This window comes from Eremothecium gossypii, chromosome VI (assembly GCF_000091025.4).
Source record: "Eremothecium gossypii ATCC 10895 chromosome VI, complete sequence".
Lineage (NCBI taxonomy): Eukaryota > Fungi > Ascomycota > Saccharomycetes > Saccharomycetales > Saccharomycetaceae > Eremothecium > Eremothecium gossypii.
The window spans coordinates 1,503,611-1,523,781 of NC_005787.5; the positions used below are offsets into that span (position 1 = coordinate 1,503,611).

The 20,171-nt window shown below is 53.0% G+C and overlaps 12 protein-coding genes and 1 non-coding gene across 13 annotated transcripts; 7 read left to right on the plus strand and 6 right to left on the minus strand.

Moving 5' to 3' along the window:
* Positions 1-534: 534 nt before the first annotated feature.
* KNH1 (Knh1p) lies at positions 535-1,377 on the plus strand (the record flags this gene model as incomplete). Its single annotated transcript, NM_212273.2, has 1 exon — positions 535-1,377. The coding sequence occupies one exon, from the start codon at positions 535-537 to the stop codon at positions 1,375-1,377; it is 843 nt and encodes a 280-aa protein (NP_986137.2).
* A 95-nt stretch (positions 1,378-1,472) lies between these two features.
* Positions 1,473-2,363, minus strand: LHP1 (tRNA maturation protein LHP1; the record flags this gene model as incomplete). Its single annotated transcript, NM_212274.2, has 1 exon — positions 1,473-2,363. One exon carries the CDS (start codon positions 2,361-2,363, stop codon positions 1,473-1,475), a length of 891 nt encoding a protein of 296 aa, NP_986138.2.
* On the minus strand, positions 2,353-3,090 carry PSY3 (Psy3p; the record flags this gene model as incomplete). Its single annotated transcript, NM_001355341.1, has 1 exon — positions 2,353-3,090. One exon carries the CDS (start codon positions 3,088-3,090, stop codon positions 2,353-2,355), a length of 738 nt encoding a protein of 245 aa, NP_001342283.1.
* A 118-nt stretch (positions 3,091-3,208) lies between these two features.
* Positions 3,209-4,048, plus strand: SLC1 (1-acylglycerol-3-phosphate O-acyltransferase SLC1; the record flags this gene model as incomplete). The annotated part of the gene is made up of 1 exon (NM_212275.2): positions 3,209-4,048. The coding sequence occupies one exon, from the start codon at positions 3,209-3,211 to the stop codon at positions 4,046-4,048; it is 840 nt and encodes a 279-aa protein (NP_986139.2).
* Positions 4,049-4,143: 95 nt separating this feature from the next.
* Positions 4,144-5,172, minus strand: FBP1 (fructose 1,6-bisphosphate 1-phosphatase; the record flags this gene model as incomplete). The annotated part of the gene is made up of 1 exon (NM_212276.2): positions 4,144-5,172. One exon carries the CDS (start codon positions 5,170-5,172, stop codon positions 4,144-4,146), a length of 1,029 nt encoding a protein of 342 aa, NP_986140.2.
* Positions 5,173-5,913: 741 nt separating this feature from the next.
* On the plus strand, positions 5,914-6,336 carry PBP4 (Pbp4p; the record flags this gene model as incomplete). The annotated part of the gene is made up of 1 exon (NM_212277.1): positions 5,914-6,336. One exon carries the CDS (start codon positions 5,914-5,916, stop codon positions 6,334-6,336), a length of 423 nt encoding a protein of 140 aa, NP_986141.1.
* A 343-nt stretch (positions 6,337-6,679) lies between these two features.
* MCH1 (Mch1p) lies at positions 6,680-8,032 on the plus strand (the record flags this gene model as incomplete). Its single annotated transcript, NM_212278.1, has 1 exon — positions 6,680-8,032. One exon carries the CDS (start codon positions 6,680-6,682, stop codon positions 8,030-8,032), a length of 1,353 nt encoding a protein of 450 aa, NP_986142.1.
* A 365-nt stretch (positions 8,033-8,397) lies between these two features.
* SEC61 (translocon subunit SEC61) lies at positions 8,398-9,840 on the plus strand (the record flags this gene model as incomplete). Its single annotated transcript, NM_212279.1, has 1 exon — positions 8,398-9,840. The coding sequence occupies one exon, from the start codon at positions 8,398-8,400 to the stop codon at positions 9,838-9,840; it is 1,443 nt and encodes a 480-aa protein (NP_986143.1).
* Positions 9,841-10,269: 429 nt separating this feature from the next.
* Positions 10,270-12,302, plus strand: AGOS_AFR597W (endo-beta-N-acetylglucosaminidase; the record flags this gene model as incomplete). The annotated part of the gene is given in 1 exon segment (NM_212280.3): positions 10,270-12,302. Coding segments are annotated over 1 exon segment (2,034 nt in total).
* A 96-nt stretch (positions 12,303-12,398) lies between these two features.
* Positions 12,399-12,488, minus strand: AGOS_t0167. Its single transcript is given in 2 exon segments — positions 12,399-12,435; positions 12,451-12,488. It is a non-coding gene; the product is annotated as a tRNA-Lys (tRNA).
* Positions 12,489-13,393: 905 nt separating this feature from the next.
* On the minus strand, positions 13,394-15,301 carry FUI1 (uridine permease; the record flags this gene model as incomplete). The annotated part of the gene is made up of 1 exon (NM_212281.2): positions 13,394-15,301. The coding sequence occupies one exon, from the start codon at positions 15,299-15,301 to the stop codon at positions 13,394-13,396; it is 1,908 nt and encodes a 635-aa protein (NP_986145.2).
* A 968-nt stretch (positions 15,302-16,269) lies between these two features.
* Positions 16,270-17,355, plus strand: PSA1 (mannose-1-phosphate guanylyltransferase; the record flags this gene model as incomplete). The annotated part of the gene is made up of 1 exon (NM_212282.1): positions 16,270-17,355. One exon carries the CDS (start codon positions 16,270-16,272, stop codon positions 17,353-17,355), a length of 1,086 nt encoding a protein of 361 aa, NP_986146.1.
* A 334-nt stretch (positions 17,356-17,689) lies between these two features.
* Positions 17,690-20,137, minus strand: MBP1 (transcription factor MBP1; the record flags this gene model as incomplete). The annotated part of the gene is made up of 1 exon (NM_212283.2): positions 17,690-20,137. The coding sequence occupies one exon, from the start codon at positions 20,135-20,137 to the stop codon at positions 17,690-17,692; it is 2,448 nt and encodes an 815-aa protein (NP_986147.2).
* Positions 20,138-20,171: the final 34 nt, after the last annotated feature.

Genomic DNA, 20,171 nt, shown 5'->3' on the forward strand with positions numbered 1-20,171 from the left:
CCGCAGAGCGCGAGGGCTGATACCGGACCCTATCGCTCCGCTGCTAGTGATGAGCACATACGTGATCGGAAGACAGACTTACTGGCGCCTATTGGACCCTGTAGTTCCGGCGATTGGAGTTTCTGGCGCATAGCCCGCGGATCCTGCATGTCCACCCCGGCTGTCCGCAGGTTCCCACCGACAAAATATTTCTGGGGTTGCCTATGATGAGGAGACGGTGGTATAGAAGTGGACTCTATAGCCTGTCATTGGCGGTTGCGCGGCTAGAATCTGTCTCTGATCTGTGTACCTCGCGTGATCACGTGCCATTGTCGGTACCCAGCAGAACACCGCATCAAGGCGCATTGCGGGGAAAGAACCCCGGTCACGTGGTTGCGGTGACGCCAAGGGGCTCACGGCTTCTGGCCCTTGTTGCAGTGAGCGACAGGAGAAGGACTCTTTTTCGGACGGTAATAGCAACGGTCAGGTCCAGAACTCCCATATATAAAAGCCCTGTCGCAGTATAGTGCTAGGGTGGCATATAGCAGCAGCACGATGAAGTACGGTCCTCTGGCATTTCTTGTGCTGACGCTGCTGTGGGGCATGCAGCCTGCAGCAGCAGACTTCAGACTAAGCGCACCCCGCAACAGGGCGGTGGTGAGTGTGTCGAGGGGAGCAGCTAGAGTACGGCTAGAGTGGAAGGACGACGGCGACGAGCCGCAACTGAGCGACATCGATAATGTCAAGATCCTCCTATGCGGCGGCCCGAACGCCAACCTGGTGTGTCTGCCGGAGGCAGAGTTTCTGGGTTCGCTGGATAAGAACGCCATCCGCAAAGGCTCCTACGATGTGGAAATACGGCAGGGGGTCGTCCACGACGGCGTGTATCTGTTCCAGCTTTACAGCACCATGAACCGCGGCCACACCATCCAATACACGCAGCGCTTCCAGCTCAGAGGCATGACGGGCACACGCGCGTTGCCCGAAAGCAGCGACCTAGACCCGCCGGCGCGTGCCGTACAAATCGCGGGCTTGGAGCCGTGGAGGGTGCCATACACATTGCAGACGGGGCGCATCCGGCACGCGCCCATGCAGACGCAGCCAGGCACGAAAGTGACCGCGCGAACATGGACACGTCGATACCCGACGACGGGCGTAAGCTACTTCCCGTCGCCCATCCCTACGCTGCTGTTGCAGGACTCGACTGTCACGATGGGCTGGTCCTACACGATGTCGTCGGCGGTGAACTACGCGCCGCACGCGCCGTTCCCGAGCGCCATTGGCTGGTACGACCCCGCAGAGCGCCTGACGAAGCGCCCGCGCAGGCTCAACGTCATCAAAACGCTGCCCTCATCCACCACCTCCTCCTCCGGGGCCTCCGCGGCAACGACAACATGAGTGATGCTTCTGCTGCACCACGGCTGCGGACACTGCAGTACGATGTGATGCATTGCGCGGCGTAGCGAGAGTACGTAGCGTATATAGGACAATGATTACTCGGTTACAGACCCCGCGGCGGGCACGAGCTCCGCGGCGGGCGCGGCGGCAGGCGCATCGGCGCCTGCAGCGGGTGCGGCCTGGTCCGACGACGCATTCTCGCCGCCCGCGCCCGCCGCGCCGGTGGCGGCGTCTGCGGGCGCGCCCGCCTCGCCCGCCTTTGCCTTCTTGGCGCGTGGCATATTCTTGCGGTGGCCTGTGAAGGAACGCGAGCGCTGGCCGTTGCCCCCAAAGTTCTTGCTCCGCGTCGCCTCGCGCTGGACGTCATACTGCTGCTTCGTCAGCACGTCCAACTTCCGCCCTTCAAACGACAGCCCGTCCTCCTTGCCGTACGCCTCCAGAAACGCCTTGCACTCATCCTCGCCTGCAAACTCCAGCAGCACCGTGCCGTTGAATTTTTTCCGGTGATCGCGCTTGAGGCGGATCTGCTGGATCGCCGCGGCGCTCGCCGCCTCCAGCCCGAAGAAAAAACGCTCCAGCCTCTCCTGTAGCTCCAGCTTGTCTTCGTTGCTCACCGTCTCGCGCTCGTCGTCCAACCGCGGGAAGTTCATCACCGCCAGCGTGCGCTCACTGCGCACCTTGCGGTCCTCCAGGCTCAACGGCACGCGCCGCTTCACGTTCTCCCCATCCGCGCTCACCTCCAGCACCGTGGACGTGCGCAGCGTGCGCACCACCTCGTCCACCGGCCGGAACTTCTTCATCCGGTTGAAACTAGCGATCGTCGTGATCGGCACCCAGCCCTCATTCTGCTCCGCCGTCGTACGCAGAAACTTGTCAAACGGAAAGTTGAACTCGCTGAAGTAGAACTCAACCTGCTTCAAACACTGCTGCTCCACCTCCGCGGTGAACTCCACGGGGACGTACGACCCGCGACGACTATCTGACATCGCTCTGGCCTGGTGGAAGAGGGACAGCTGCGCGCCCCGCCGTCCGCGTTTTTTCAGCGTCGGCGCTGGGCGCCGTTACTTTTTCCGTCGCTGGCACCACCACTGCGTCCATCGAGGCCAGGTACGCGTGGTCCAGCCGTGTCGGCCACGGCCCCACCTCGCCCGCGCGCGTGGGAAAGCTGCTTTCCACGCCCTCGTAGTATTCGATGCCGTAGCCTACCGTCAGCACCGCGCAGCCGTGCGCGAGCTGCAGGTGCTCCAGCGCGCGCCGCAGCGCGCCTAGCGCCGCCGGCGGCGCGCGGTACGCAGATATATTGTCCAGCACGACTGCGGCCAGCGGCGCGGGCGCCGTGGCCGGCGCTCGACAGCGCCGCCGCAGCGTGGCCGCGGGGGCGTCCGCGAGCTGCGCGAGGAAGCCCAACAGACCCGAAAAACTCAGCACGCCGGCGTCGCGGACGTAGTGGATGCGGCCGGAACTCGCGTGCTGCGCTACAGCACGCCCCCACACCGCGACGCAGTCTACAATCACTACGGCGCCGCCCTCCAGCAAGCGTGCGAGCGTGCGCGGGCGCCAGGCTGCGAGCTCGCCCATGGTGCGCTCCACGACGTGCACGACGTGCACGCTTTTTCGGGGGGCAGTGCCGGGGGCCAACCAGTCCAACGAGTGTTGCCGGGGATGGACAAACCGCGCGAGCGAGTAGATCTTGCACCTGTTCACAGTGTCCATGGCTGCTCGAGCGTGCTGGGAGCGGCGCGGGCGCTATAAAAAGTGTGATTTTTTCGGTGGTGGTCTTCGCTGGCCGCCACTCACGCTGCGTACAACTGCGCGAGACACGCAGCAGAACATGGGGGTTTTCGGGAAGGTGATATTCTATGCGAAGTCGGCTGTGGCGGTGCTGCTAGTGTCGACCTGCGCCGTGTACGGGATGGTGGCGTCGGTGGTGCTGTCGGTGGTGGGCAAGCGGCACCTTGCGCAGTGGACGACCGCCCGGGCGTTCTACTTCCTGGGCGGGTGCCTGGGGATCAATATCAAGTTGATCAACGCGGAGCGGCTGGGGCAGCTGCCGGCGGTGATTGTGTCGAACCACCAGTCGGAGTTAGACATACTGCTATTAGGGCGAGCCTTCCCACCGGGGTGCACGGTGACAGCGAAGGAGTCGCTACGGTGGGTGCCGATCCTAGGGTGGTTCATGGCACTGAGCGGGACCGTGTTCTTGGACCGGTCGAACCGCAGCAAGAGTCTGAAGTCGCTGAACGCGTCGCTGGAGCGGCTGAAGCGCAATCGGCAGGCGGCGTGGATTTTCCCAGAGGGCACGCGGTCGTACACAACGGAGATGCAGCTGCTGCCATTCAAGAAGGGGGCGTTCCACCTGGCGCAACAGGCGCAGATTCCGGTGATTCCGGTTGTGATGTGCAACACGAGCACGGTGTTCAACCCGCGGCTGGGCATCTTTAACCGCGGCACGATCACGGCGAAAGTGCTGGAGCCGATCGACACGGCTAACATGACCAAGGATGACGTGGACAAGCTTGTGAGCGACGTGCAGGCCAAAATGCAGGCGGAGTTCGAGGCGCTTGGCTACGCGCCTGCGATCGTGGACACGAGCCTACCCGAGGAGGCGCTGCGGCCGGAGTTTGTGGACTGCAAGGAAGACATCACGGAGGTAACGCGCCTCTTGAAGTAACCTTGGTTGGTATCATATAAACGTTGCGACGAGTTATGTACATATAGCGCTGCTAAGTAGGCATTCAGTCCCACGAACTCATACCTGCGTGAGCTCTACGCCCGGCCGATGTGGGCCAGATACTTGTCGACCTCGCCAGCGGACCCGAGCCAGATCGAGGACTTGTCGTGGATGTGCTCGGGAGTAAGGTCCAGAATGCGCTCGCCGCGGTCGTTCACGGCCTTGCCGCCGGCCTGCTCGACCAGGAATGCCATGGGGAACGCCTCGTACAGCAGGCGCAGTTTCCCGTTGGGGTTCTTCTTGTCCGATGGATACGAAAACAGCCCCCCGTACAGCAGCGTGCGGTGTACGTCCGCCACCATGGACCCAATGTACCGCGCGGAGTACGGCTTGTCGGAGTCCTTGAGCGCCTCCACGAACCTGCGAATCCCGTCGGTCCAGAAGCGCATGTTCCCCTCGTTGATCGAGTAGATGTTCCGCAGCGCTGGCATCTTCAGGTCCCGGTACGTCAGGATGAACTCGCCAATGCTGGTATCCAGCGTGAACCCGTTGACGCCCTGCCCCGTCGTTAGCATGACGTGCGTGGACGCGCCGTACATCGCGTAACACGCTGCCACGATCTCCCGGCCCGACCGCAGCACATCCTTGATTGTCCCGCTCGAGTCCGGAGTCAGCTTGAAAATCGAAACGATCGTGCCCACCGACACACCGGCGTCCAGGTTCGACGACCCGTCAATCGGGTCGCAGCACACCGCATACGTCCCACCGGTCTCCGGGAACACGATCAGGTCCTCCTGCTCCTCCGACACCAGCACCTTGACGTTCCCGCTGGCCTTCATCGCATTGATGAAGATCTCATCGCCCAGCACATCCAACTTTTTCTGCTGGTCCCCAGTCGCGTTAGACGCGCCGGAGAGCCCAATCAGGTTCACCAGCTCCGCGCGTCTGATCGTCTGCGAGATGAACTTGAACGCAAACGACAGTGAGTTGAGCAGCAGGTTGAACTCGCCCGTCGCGTTTTTGGCCGAGCTGCGCTGCGACTCCAGGATGAAACGCGCCAGCGTAATGATATCCGTGTCGATAGCCTCTGCGGAGTCGCGTCTCTGTGGGTTCACGGTAGCCATTTCTGCTTGTAGTGCGCTGTGGTGGCGTGTGGTGGTCCATGCAACTGCCGCCCTATATATATATATAAACACAGTCGCTCCCCCTCCTCGTGGAGAATAGGGACTGCAACGCCGGGATGTGCCGCCATTGGCTGAAGTGTCAACCCAGCCGCAGTGCCACAGGGGTTCGCGGGCAGCTTGTACCGGCTTTTTCCGACCTTTGTGGGGGACCAAGGCTCATTACTAAACGGTACTCCCAGCGCACCGTTGCTCCGACGTCTGTCGCTGCTGCTCCGGATCGATGGGCAGCGCGGCAATTGGCCGCCGGGCTAAGGGAGCGCACGTGATATATCACGTGCACGCCGCGCCTGGCCGAGGCTCGGACCTGGATCGCCGCGCTCGTGCGCCGCGCCTGCCAGGCCGCGCCTTGCCGGAGTAGGGGCGCTATGGCCGCAGCCAACGGGCCTGTGCCCAGCCAGGCGCGCCGTTGCCGCCTGGACGACAAGGAACGGGAGCACGGGAATGGCGGCGCAGAGCCTCTCCGCCGAACGGGGGGGCGCCGGCGCGCCGTCGCCGGGGCAACCGCGGTGGCGCCGGGCTTTCCTGTAGCACTGTGTTGCCGTGGCACCGCGGCCCAAAAGGGCAAGTACCAGGCATTGTGTACGAGTGATTCGTCACGTGACTAAAGGCTGGCGCGCCGCTGGACGCGCGGCCAACTGGATATCCCAGCACGGAGCCATACCGCGGAGGGCACCAACAGCAATGGCGCATGTACCCAGACCTAAACTCACCGGGTGGGCGGCGGCTGCATCTGCGAAGCGCAGCGCGGGCCCTGCCGCAGGCAGCCACAGCGGAGCAGGCCGCGCCAGCAGCACGAGCAGCGCAGCGGTGGCGTCACCCGGCTCCTCGTCAGGCTCTGCGGCTTCATTGACGCCGTCGTCTGCGCAGCGCGACGGCCCAGCCCACGACACGAAGGACGGCAAAAAGACGCGTAGGCAGCGGCACCCGTTCAACGCGCAGGAGGTTGATACCTTCCTGCGGGAGCACTTCAAACAGCACGCGCTAAAGGCTGCAGTGTGTCCATCGGCGTCGCGCCGCGTCTCGTGGGACACCAGCACGTCCAGCAAGTGGAAATCCAAGAGATACGGCTGTCTGAACGAAGTGGCCAAGGCGCTGCGGTCGTGATTTTCTCTGCTACTGAGGCTAGCGTCCGTCGCTCGTATGTATATGTAAGCGGCTAGTTGCGGCTGGTCGCTGTTTAGGAGAACACAACAGATATAACTGGCTTGGTAGGCTGCATGCGACTGGCTTGTTCCCTAGGAACACAGGCAATTGCGCTAGCGTGCTTTCTTTTTCCGTGTTCCTGAGCCAGGCGGGACGTCTACATGATCGCGGATGTTGGTCATACATGTTATCTAAGAGGGCGATTACCGAGGTTGAATATATACATCTCCGCCGCATGCCACTATAACTCCCCAGGTATAGCCACCGCAACTATAGGGAGCAAGACGCCGCCGATATTGAATGGATGAGTCTGTCGAGTCTAGAACATAAGCTCACATACCACGTGAGGAATTGGTTGCATGGGTCCGGCTTCGCCTGGAACACGCTGCATATGTCGGCGTTCCTCGTGGCGCTGTGCGCGTGCATTCCGGCGGGGTTTATTAGCCAGATCTCGCTATACTCGGAGCCCTGGAGGGAACACCTGGGGTATTCAGTAGTGGAGGTGAACGTGCTGTTCAGTGCGGTCAACCTGGGGGGGTACATCACACCGCCGCTGCTGGGGCTGCTATCCGATGCGCATGGGCCGGTGATGCTGTCGTGGCTATCGTTCGTGGGGTTCGTCCCTACCTACGCCTACGCGGCGTGGGTCTTTGCCTCTGGGGAGCCGCATTTCTACGCAAGCGTGCTATGTTTCACACTGATCGGCATTTCGACAAATGCGCTCTACTTCAGTGCGCTGTTCACCGCATCAAAACTGTACCCGGCGAGCAAGTTGTGCTCGATAAGTCTGCCGGCCACGTTTTACGGGATGGCGTCTGTGCTAGGGTCGCAGCTGCTGAAGATACCATGGTTTCGAAATGGCCTGCCGTACCTTGACCTTTCTCGTGTATTCAGGACTCTTGCTGTCGCATATACGCTGATCAGCTTCTGCATGTGGTTTGCGACGAGCATCGTCACTATGCTCAAGGTCAAGGCCGCAACACTGACCTTCGCCGGCATGCAGAGCCCCACCGAGCCGCTGCTGCCGCAGGACATCCGCCGCCGGCTGCGCAACTTCTTCCACGACCCAGCGGCGTACTTCATGGCCCTTGTGTTGCTATTGTCGCTGGGCCCGATGGAGATGTTCCTCACCAACATGGGCTCGCTGTCGAGCCTGTTGGGCCAGGCGTCGGTGCTGCCAGAATTTGCGATTGCCTCGACGTGCTCGCGCTTCCTGTCGGGCTTGATAATTGACCTCTGCATCCACAACGGTGTGTCGACGATGTCAGTCCAGTGGGCAGTCCTCCTACTGGGCGTGGTGGGCCAGTGGATCGTTGTCCTGGCCACCAGAGCCTCGGACGGACCGCTGCTATCGCTCGCCAGCGCGCTCAGCGGCGCATGCTACGGTGGCCTATTCACCGTCAGTCCGATCCTCACGCTGGCCGTTTGGGGGGACGCTGTCTTCGGCACTGCCTATGGGTCCTTCATGATCACGCCGGCAGTGGGCTCTATCTTGTTCGGGCTAACGTACGCACATATATTCGACGCCAACTGTACTCCGAGCGGCGTTCTTCCGGTTTGCATCCAGCATGTCTTCTGGAGCTCCACAAGCGCCCTGGCGATTGCCCTGCTGTTCTCGGTGCTGATGTACTTGGTCTTTTGGCGGCGCAAAGTCTAAACACGGAGATCCATTGCTATGTAAAATAGCTTTATAGCATAATAAGGTCATCACGGATTATTGTCCAAGAGAGCTATTCTTACTCACCAAGGGTACGCCGACTAGGCATATAGCTCCTCTAGCGAGATGGAATAGCACCTCGTATCCGGTCACGTGGTACTGAGATTTATAATTTTTTCAAGATACGTGTTCCTTTCAGTACAGCTACTGCAACTCAGTCCAATTAAGCTGTTCAGGAAACGAAACCGACCAGTTCTCCTTGCAGTCATTTAGAGTACCATCTCGCCCAATAGTGACTTTGTGTGGTTCCAACTGTGTAGCCAATCCAAGCCCAGCAAGCTACCTACAAACATTGTGAGCCTGAAATGAGTGGGCGTCTGTTGGATCTATTCAAACCCTTCGAGGCTTTTTTGCCCGAGGTGATCGCGCCCGAGCGCAAAGTGCCATACAACCAGAAGTTGATCTGGACAGCCGTCTCGCTGCTGATCTTCTTGGTGCTCGGCCAGATTCCGCTATACGGCATTGTTTCAAGCGAGGGGAGTGATCCCCTGCAATGGCTCAGAGCCATGTTGGCGTCCAACCGCGGTACACTTATGGAGCTTGGTGTGTCACCGATCATCACATCCTCCATGATCTTCCAGTTCTTGCAGGGCACGCAATTGCTGCAGGTGAACCTTGAAAGCAAGCAGGACCGCGAATTGTTCCAGATCGCGCAGAAAGTGTGTGCGATTGTTCTGACTCTTGGCCAGGCAATTGTCGTCGTGTTGACCGGTAACTACGGAAGTGTTTCCAACCTGGGCATTGCTATCTCGCTTTTGCTGATTCTGCAACTCGTGTTTGCCTCCTTCATTGTCCTTCTTCTGGACGAGCTGTTGATTAAGGGCTACGGTTTGGGCTCAGGTATCTCCCTGTTTACTGCTACCAACATTGCAGAACAAATCTTCTGGAAGGCGTTTGCGCCAACTACTGTCAACAACGGGCGCGGAACGGAATTTGAGGGCGCGGTCGTTGCGCTGTTTCACCTGCTGAGCGTCAGAAAGGACAAGAAACGGGCTTTGGTCGAGGCATTCTACAGGGATTACCTTCCAAACATGTTCCAGGTTCTCTCTACGGTCTTTGTGTTCTTGTTTGTTCTTTACCTGCAGGGATTCCGCTACGAGCTGCCAGTCAGATCCACAAGAACCAGAGGTCAAGTGGGCTCCTACCCTATCAAGCTGTTTTACACTTCTAACACCCCAATCATGTTGCAGTCTGCGTTGACATCGAACATTTTCCTCACCTCGCAACTGCTTTACCAGAAGTTTCCCAATAACCCTATCGTGAAAATGCTGGGCGTATGGGGCACCCGGTCAGACGCTCCCTACAGTCCCAACGCCGCTATTTCGGGTCTTTCTTACTATATCCAGCCACCTTTCTCATTTACCGAGGCTTTGCTAGATCCAATCAAGACAGTAGTCTATGTCACCTTTGTCTTGGGCGCCTGCGCTATGTTTTCAAGAACGTGGATCGACGTCTCCGGCACCTCTCCACGCGACGTCAGTAAACAGTTCAAGGAACAGGGGCTTGTTATTAATGGCAGACGCGAGACAAGCGTGTACAGGGAGCTCAAGAAGGTCATTCCTACGGCTGCTGCATTCGGTGGTGCCACAATTGGCGCTCTTTCTGTTGGTTCTGACTTGTTAGGTACCTTGGGCTCTGGTACTTCTATCCTAATGGCCACTACCACCATCTACGGATATTACGAGACTGCTGCAAAGGAAGGTGGTTTTGCTAAGAATCTCGTTGCCGGTTTCTCTGAGATGCTTTGAGTACCCTGCTCAGGAACCAGCATCGTATGAACACCAACCTCTCAAAGCGTTCATGCTTCGAGCTCTCTGGTGTAGTAATAAAATGATGTATATATGTTAAAGAATCATATCCATGCTAAATCCCTAACCTTATTGTTGCTTATATGCATTCAGAGATCTGAGCTTATGTAGGTGAACCAGTTCTCCGTTTATTTACTTTGTAGTCCAACCTGCAGTCGCTTTCGTTACTGTCATCGTTTTGTATTCTTGAAACAGAGCAGTTTCCCATATGCATAATAGCAACTACAGTAAGAAACAGGGCAATACGCCACCAGAAGGATAGGAGTTCGAAACTAGGTAAAGTGTCGCATTGGAACGAGTTTCGGCTGTGGGCAATTGCAGCACCTTGGGACAGGGAACGTGTGTGCCCTATTCCCCCGCACGGACGCAATGAGCAGGCGAACTATTACGGTGTTCGGACTAATAAGCCGCCGTCGAAAGAATACGAGCAAAACAGCAGTAAGTTGCATAGTAGCTATGTTGCGCTACGTTTTGAGTCATACGACGAGCTTCTGGATTGGTTTGAGGGGTGCAGTAACGGTACAGCACTAGGGCCAACAGACAGGGCGAATGTAGCGCGTGAGAAGCTGGAGAACTACCTGACTACACAACGAACGAATGGCGCTGGGCATGGCATAGGCAGTAAGTTGCACCCATCCGTGACAGTGCTCCACGATGCGAAAAGTGGTTACGATGTTTGTGAAGATAAGCTCGTGTTGGGAGACTACGACCATCCTAGCGGGAACCACTACTGGCTACGGTGGCCGGAGCTGGTTGATGAGTTTATTTACTTTTCTCACAGTTTTCTTACTGTGCCTAGCGCTACATGGGTAAATTGCTTGCATAGGCACGGAATACCGGTTGTTGGGTCCTTTGTGTTGCAAGAAGTTGAAGGACGGTACACCGACCCCAGTTTGTTCCGTCGCGATGATGACGGCGAATACCGATTGGTAAAAATACTGGTGAGCCTGTGTCAACTATTTCATTTTGAAGGTTGGCTACTGAAGTTCGAGACCCGTTTCACCGGAGGTCCCAGAAGTGCTATGGACTTTGTCCGTGCGCTGCAGAATAGACTCAGGACAAATGTCAAACAGGGGCGGCTAATATGGTGTGACTCGTATGTGACTACGCTCAATAAACCGCTCCCCCAAAATGAGGTTAACTCCAATAATTGGGACTTTTTTAACATTTCCGATAAGGTATTGACTAACGCTTCTTGGGACGTTCATAACCTTGAAAACACAGTTCAAAACGTCGGCGCCATTTCGGTTCAAAACAAACTTCTTTGGGGTGTTGATGTTTGGGGGCGTGGCATGAAAGTAGGGACCGGTGGGCTTACTTCCGATCAGCCCGTAAAGCTGATCGCAAAGTTCGGTAGTAACGTTTGTCTGATTGCACCGGCTTGGGATTATGAAAACTTCCAGTATAATGATTTTCTTGATGTGGACGATGAGTTTTGGACTTCCATCAGGAGAAAGATAAGCCGCATGAATTATGATGAAAGTATGCATAACAATGTTTCTTGGTTCATTAACAATGATAGCATATCTTTTCTCACGTTCTTCTCCACTGGTGCTGGCACCTTCTTCAATTTCAATGGCAGTAAAATATCTTCGAAAAATTGGGTCCAGCTGTCGATGTCGACACCGATGCCTATAAAGAACGACTTACTGACGTTAGACAAATCTGATTCCTTTATTGGGGGAAGCTGTCTATCCATCACTATTCCTAAGTTTCAGTCAGAACCGATTAGATTGTTTAACTTTCAACGTCAGTTCAAAGCCGGCGTTGTCGACAACTACCAGCTGAAAATCCATCTATGTCATAAAGGGTATATCAAAGGCATTCTTCCATTTGTATTGGTAAAATGTTATATTATTAGACGGACCAAGAAAACCAGTCATATGATTAAAGTCAAAGATTTGTCTATAAAAGTGCCTCTTGAGCCGGTAAATGCTTGGGAATATGCAACCGCAACAGTGAATATCCCAAAATTATCTGTCTCATTCAACGAAGAGTTCTTGATTGAGTCGTGTGAATTAGATTGGGGAATAAATTCTTTTGAAGTTGCAGATCTAGGTGAAGAACCCTGGCTCATCATTCCAGAGGATGTAAGTGCTACCGAGACAGATTCTGTCCACTCACATTATCATAGTAAAAGCAACATCTCGCTCGGGTTATTCTCCGTCGAAATTACTCAAAAGCAGAAGAGCAATATATACAGTGAGACAAGATTATCCTTCTCAAACGGCCACCTGGAGTGGACTGATATCGATGACACATTTATGTGGCTTGTTCTTGAAGAACATCGCTTGAAGGGTATTACTTTCGTGAACTTCTGGCCAACAGCATCTCCCCATGGGCTACAGCTATATAAAGTTCAGCGTAACGGTGAAATAACCGACGTTGGATCTTATAGCTAGTTTTATAATAACTTCCATTAGCTATGCCATGATCATGAAATATCAAGATCTGTCTGTACACGCAAAAAATTACTAGCTTTCAATGCAAAAAGAGAACTCCTCATACGGGGCTCGAACCCGTGACATTTCGGTACCTCGTAAGCTGTACGTAAAAGCCGAACGCTCTACCAACTGAGCTAACAAGGACGAGTTCTCATTAAGGTCAACAATAATGCCTGTGAAATAGACTAAATCAGGAGATGTTCTAGAGTGTCAAACGCAAAGGTGCCTTGATCGTTCGGGACTTTCCATCTAACTATCTAATATCTATCTTTATTCAAAGACAGCGAATAATAATTTGCTTTCAACACGCAATTCGTTTAAATTACATATTGGATCCAATTGTATAAAAAGCGCATTCTTCACGCAGGAATAAAGTATGTTCTCGGGTTTCTATCTAGAGGCAAACTGCGTGTAATCAGGTGTCGCCGATCAATTTGAAATTATTTTACTCTATTATAGATACCAATCAGATCGGTTCATATCAAAATCAGTTGGATACTTGTATTTCCTTTAGATATGAGGAGAGGCTATGTAGGATTCTGCCGCATATAGTTGAAAAAGAAAATTAAATCTTGGCACCGATTGGGATATCCCGCGATCCGGGTTCCTCCTGCATACGACTGTCCAGCTTGGAAGAGTGGATGCGTGCTCTAAAACATATGTTGTCGTATGATAATTTCACGACCTTGCATGCATGTCCTAATGCTTTGTCGTTTGCGGATTATCTTCAGCTCACTTTTGGGCTATATGCCTCTATCTGTGAGCTTACATACTCATCATTGAGGGAACACATATGTACACTTTGGTTTCATAGTATACAATATACATTCATGCAGTATAAAGTATTATATATGCTTTGTTAGTCCACTGATATGCAACGGGAGACACTTCTCCGGCCTTCGCAGTAGAATGTATTAACACTACCGTCACATGAGAGCAATGATATTAGAAACATAACGCATGATTTTAATTTACAGGATGATTATGCCGAAACGACGGTGGTGCGACTCAGGCCGGAAACGTAAAAATATTATTTTGATGCGAAGTCATTAAACCTGCTGCTTTATCTCAAAACCAGTGGCGACGGCTTCATCACCATACTTCTCGTACTGCAGCCTTTCTGCAGAAAAGTTTTCGACCTCTTGCCACTCCTCGTGCCACTGGGAGAAGTCGAATAGCTTGGCATTGTTTGGAATGCCGGCAACTGGGAAGAAATGCACTAGTATTAGGTAGACAATTGCGGAAACAAAGTATCCAACAAAGTAGTTGCAGTAGTAGACCTTCGTTGCTCCAATAGGAACACTTACGCCAAGCGAACCCAGGAAGCCAGGGAAGTTCGGTACAATGCCGATAACATAAGCAGCCACAGCTCTCCAGTTGGTACCGTACTTGTTGTACATGTAGTAGGAATCTGGCCTGTTGCTGTAACAGTGCTTCAGGTTAACGTAACCTTTCCTAACAATGTAGTAGTCGGCCGAAATCACACCAGCAATAGCAGACAAGAACACTGCATATGCCGAGAGTGCGTTCACAAAAGTTTCCGAACCCGAAAGCAGATTCCAAGGACAAATCACCAAAGCCAGACAAGCACAGATGTACGACCCACGTCTAATATTCACGAACTTTGGCAGCAGAGCAGTCATGTCAGTACCTGCTGGAATAGCATTATTTGCTAGATTAGCACCTAACTGATCAAAGCAGAAAATTACAGCAATTAGGAAAACACCTGCACGGTCACCTTTGCTATAACCCGACAGAAATCTACCCAGCGTCTTTAGAGGATCCCATTCGTTCACATGATAAATGGTGTAAGTGGATGCTGTGACCAAAATACCAATCAAGGAGATTGTAGAGAACACAATGGGTAGAATAATAAGCTGGGAGTAGATGGAGGACTTTGGACTCTTAGCAAAACGAGAAAAGTCGGGGGCGTTTAGAACTAAAGTAGAGAAGTTATCCAAGGCACTCATCAAAGCACGAATAACTGCCCAAGCGGTAGTCACATCGGACTTGCTTTCCACCAAGTTGCCAAGAGCAAAGTTCCCGTTAGATTTTTTGATGGCCCAAATCAAGAAGCCAAAAGCTGCGAATGGCGTGATGACAGACTTCGCGGCAAACAGATAGCGCAGGGAATGCGGCGGCAACCACAGGAACGGCAAACTGAATAGCCAAAACAAAATGTAGCACAACATCTCAAAGTCATTCAAGTTTTGGCTTGGAATGTGGTCTCCGAGACGCTCCGCGAGATCATTCCCAAAAATTGAGAGCAGCATGAGCTGCACACATTTTCCACCAAGCCAGGCCAAAGTCGCGTACCAGACACATGCCATTACAACACGGTTAATAACGATCCAAACAGAGAAGTAGGTACCAAAAGTCACTCTCGAGGAGATCGGGAAGGCGATATGGTAAATGTTACCCACACGCGACCCAAGCACCAAGAACACGGCCACCAGCGTGTAGCCCACCCACACACAAATCCACGTCTGCCACCAGTTCAGCCCGCACTGCAGCCCCGTCGCCGAGATCTGCCAGGTGTTCACGTTGAACGCACCCGAGATCCAAAAGTACACAAACTGCTTCCACGTCCACGAACGCCGCTTGGCTTCCACTGGCGCCAGATCATCGCTGTACAAAAACGACTCGACGATGCCCTCTGCGCGCGTTGCAGAACCCCCGTGCCGCTGCTTGACCTCCAGAAACCGCACCAACCGCTCGAACCAGTTTTTTGGCTCGGCGATCGTCTTTTCGGCCACATCCCACTCCTGGGATAAAGAAGAATTGCTCGAGGCCTTGGCTGTGGATTTCACGCTAGTAGCAACCATTGGAGCTCGCAGGGCAGAGAGGTCGTCCGACCATATACAAACTGTACAGTCTCCGTCGGAACCAAAACTTGCCGCTTTATATACCTCCGGTGGAGATAACACGGATCGCACGATCTTCGGCGACATGTCCATCTCATCGCTCAGCAGATATTCGTCCAAGCTTTTCACAGTCCTGCATCAGCTGCTCGCATAAAAAAGTAACATTGCCTCTTCTTTTTCCGATCCCTGCAGAGTATTCTTTGGTCGAAAGATTTCCGGTTCCTGTGCAAAAGGCATCGTCCGCAATAATTTTCCCCTGCCAGTTCCGTCGCACGGCTGTGCGCCTCATGAGTTGGTAGACATACATGGACATACATGTCTCGCTTAAGTCCTTTTCTGTCGTACCGTGACCGTTTACCACAAAAGTTGTGCCGCGCCTGGAGCTGCGGCATTTGGTGCCTGCCAACGGTCAAGGCAAAAGTTTGATCCGATCATGTGACCTCCGCCAGTCCAGACCCCTCTGCTGCAGCTACCGGTATTGCAACGTAGCCGGCTGCACGCGCAGCGCCGCTCTGGCCAGAAGCTGCAACGCCGATCACGTGATATACTTTTGTACGGACCAGAGTTTCTTTTGGCTGCGCCAGGCCTGGTGTCCGACTGTCGGCCACCGGAAGTCACGCTCGCTGCCATTGGCGACAGCGCAGCCGTGGCACATACTGACAGTGGCCTGAAGGCCTGCCAACGTGTTTGGTTCCCGTTCATAAGCCATTTGAAACTATGAACTGTACACGTAATGATTAAAAGAAATAACGAAACAGAGTGCCTGGTTTCCTCTTAGAGCAGTCAGGCGCGAGATACTACTATAATTATTGCAGTACGGCGGGCCCAGCTGCAAAGTTGTCTTGCGGAATGCGGCTACCTGAGAGCAACAGCGATACATAGTTACGTAGCAGGTGAGTTAGTCGTCGACGCAGGGATACTACGCCATCAGCATTTGAGGTTTCTGAAAGACGAAATACTGATTATATATATGGTATCGTTTTCTATTCACAAGTAGACGGTAAGTAAATTTCTGTCTTAGCTCTTTGACAAGCAATCAGTCTAAAAACACATCACATACTATGAAAGGCCTAATTCTAGTCGGCGGATACGGTACGAGGCTACGGCCATTGACGTTGACGGTGCCCAAGCCGCTCGTGGAGTTCTGCAACAGACCCATGATCCTACACCAGATCGAGGCATTGGCCGCGGCGGGTGTGACGGATATTGTGTTGGCAGTGAACTACCGCCCGGAGGTGATGGTGGAGACATTGAAGAAGTACGAGAAGCAGTATGGCGTGTCCATCACCTTCTCTGTGGAGACTGAGCCTCTGGGGACGGCAGGGCCGTTGAAATTGGCTGAGAAGGTTTTGAAGAAGGACAACTCTCCATTCTTCGTTCTCAACTCTGACGTGATCTGTGAGTACCCATTCAAGGAGCTCGCTGCCTTCCACCGCGCCCACGGTGGCAAGGGTACGATTGTGGCCACCAAGGTGGACGAGCCTTCCAAATACGGTGTGATTGTCCACGACATTGCCACTCCAAACTTGATCGACCGTTTCGTGGAGAAGCCTGTGGAGTTTGTGGGTAACAGAATTAACGCCGGGTTGTACATTTTGAACCCTGAGGTGATCGACTTGATCGAGCTCAGACCTACTTCTATTGAGAAGGAGACCTTCCCTATCTTGGTTGAACAGAAGTCCCTCTACTCTTTCGACTTGGAAGGCTACTGGATGGACGTCGGGCAACCAAAGGACTTCTTGGCCGGCACTGTGCTGTACCTAAACTCCCTGTCCAAGCGCCACCCAGAGCAGCTTGCGAAGGGCGACAACATCGTCGGCAACGTTATTATCGATCCTTCTGCTAAGATCTCCGGTTCTGCAAAGTTGGGCCCGGACGTCGTGATTGGGCCAAATGTGACAATTGGAGAGGGTGTTAGAATCACGAGATCGGTGGTGCTATCGGACTCCACTATCAACGACCATTCTTTGGTGAAGTCCACTATAGTCGGGTGGCACTCGACCGTCGGTAAATGGTGCCGCCTAGAGGGCTGCTCTGTTTTGGGTGACGACGTCGAAGTAAAAGACGAGGTGTATGTGAACGGTGGTAAGGTCTTGCCTCACAAGTCAATTTCCGCCAACGTTCCAAAGGAGGCCATTATCATGTAATACAGCATCACCATGTATCCTTGCTGGTATTCATCCAGTGTGTGTTATTTCCCCTACTTTTGGTAACAAGTATCAACATTAATATACCCATTATTTCCATGGGAACATCCCCTTCATCTAAATCGTATCACATGAACTTTCAAGCTACTTCTTGCACTAGCATATCAGCTTCCATAATGTTATTATGTATAATGTAACTGCCTCATGTTATAAATGTAAGCCAAAAAATAAGTTAAGCGCGCTAATATCTTATGTATAATATATAGATCCAGACCGTATGATGGGAAACGGATTAAATAGGCTTATTTTAACAAGAATAATACATGATGCGCTACTACTTCGCCGGTCCATCATTCTGCGATGTCCCTCTTTTGTTTTCTATATTTTCAATGCCGTAACCTTCAACAGTATCGAGAATAGCGCAACTTACATGGCCGTTGTAATTGGTATGCCCTCCGTTATTAGTGTTTTCTTCATCCTCATTTAGTTGCTGAAAAATGACATCCAGGAAGTTATCCACTTCGCTTATATCCATATCAGTGCCCTGTGATATCATTTTTCTGAACTTGTGAATTTTGCTGTTTCCACATAACAGTTCTATTAATCGATTAATCTTGTGCTTCCTCCTCAATTGCAACACAGTAAGTTCTCGTAGGTCATCAGCGAGTGTTTCCTTGCTGGAGTGAGTGGCATCATCCGCCGGAGCCGCTATTACACTCTCTATCGCTTTCTTTTCCTCTTCCACACATTTTCTCAGCGTCACACGCTGGCTTTTCTCTAATAATGACACAAGTACCTTTTGCTTCTCAGAGAGTTTTTGCTTTAACCCAGCAATATTTTCCTTTAAAGAATCCATTTCGTATGTTATGTTGTTCATGTCTTTCACTTCAAGTATCTCTAACACTTTCATGTCCAAAGATGTTACAGTCGCACTCATGCTTTTAAGCATCTTGACCACGTCTTGCACTTCTTGATTCCTGTCCTCATATAAAAATTGATATGAGTCAGCCATATCTTTCATGAGATTTATCACTTCGGGGATTGCCCTGGAAACGCTGGTTGCAGATTGTGATGGATACATGTCGCCTGTATGTATTAATGACGCAGGAACCATGCCGCCTGCAGCTGACGCAGAATTCAAAGGGGAGTGGGATGCCCTATTCTCATGGTAATTACCGCGTTGTGTGGGCTGTATCGTCTTCACAAATCTATTATTAATGAGTTCGTCTGCGGTTACACCATCGTGATTCTTGATTGTACTTAGCGCGCCATTTCCCACTAGGGTTTGGAAAAACTTTTTATCCCTGTTCATAGCGGCGATGTGTAGCGGAGTACTACCCTTGCAATCCTGTGCATTAATCAACGTTTCGATACGATACTGCGGTGAGAAGTCTTTAAGCTTTGATAACAATACATCCAAATAGTACAGAGCCGATGGCGTGTTGGATTTCCGTTTTACGATGTGATGCACCACGGTTTGGGAACGAGAATCCACATCGAAGACAGTGTCTTGAAGCAGTTGGAAGATACGTGGGTAAGTTCTCTTCGTATAACTATTATGAAACAATGAGGCCCTCATTAGAGGTGTTTCCCCTGCTTGATTAAGTGCGCGAGGGCTGGCGCCTGCTTGTAAAAGGGCCTCCACAATTGGAAGAGTTCCCATAGCGCATGCCCAGTGAAAGGCAGTGTGATGCTCTGAATCAATCCATGAGTCAATGCAAGGAGAGGAGTGTGGAGGGTTTAGCAATTCCATTGGAACTGCACCGTTGTTTTGAACTTCGCAGTTAATGAAATAGTCAACGAGTTTTGAGAGGTATTCGTTTGCCTTCTGGTCTAGCTCAGATGTGCGGGGTCGCGACGGAGCCATATAGCGCGGAAGCATTGAACCCAGAGGAGATGTCGCACTGCCCATGCGTTGTGTATCAAAGACCATTGGTGCAGAAAACTCGCTAGGTGAAGAGGGCAGCGAGGAGGATAGTCCCGGTTCCTCCTTGTCAGGCAACAAAGATGTGTTCATTGGCAAGCGAGCATTACTATGACCAGCATATACCATATTGGTGCAAATGCTTGTTTCAATATCACTCGAAAGACCATCCTCGATGTCAAGCTCTTCGTATTTGTGGTTTGGCTGAGGGGGGGCCTTATTCCGGTTGTGTTCTATACTAATGCTTCGATGTAATGTGGACTGAAGCGATGGAAGCTGGTTAGATGAGATGCTGGAGACTGGTATCGAGGGCCTGGGAAAGTCAGAATACACCTGCGTCTGGCCTGCAACGTTTGCAACGTCAGAGAGCTTGCGCGCGCGCGGAGGACGCCCACGCCGCTTCGGCAAGGCATCCAACTGTCCATGCGGCAACGGCGGACTCTTCGTGGTCCGCTTGCGCGCTGAGTCTGCCCTCGACGCGTGGTGGTGTTTCGGTGCCTGCGGCGGACTCTCCGACCCATCGCGTCGCGTGAAGTCAAACAGCGGTCGCAGCTCCTCCAGCACCTCAAACTTCTGCGCCAGCCTGCGTGCAATGTCCAGCGGCACCCATGTTCCCTGGTACTTCCCAAATCCGCCCTGCACTTTCTCGTGCGTGTCCTTGATCACCTCCTTTTCCAAAATCCGTGTCCGCTTCGCCTTCGCAAACTTGGCCGCCTTCAGGATGTGCGTCGCGTTGACCCAGTCGTCCGCCTTGCGTTTCATGATCGACCCCGTCGGATGCAGAAACTCGTATACCTCTACGCCAGAGTACTTCGCAGAATATATCTGCGTGGCTGAAACGGCAGATCCTGCTGACATTCTATGTTGTTCCTTGTCAATCGCTGTGCTTTAA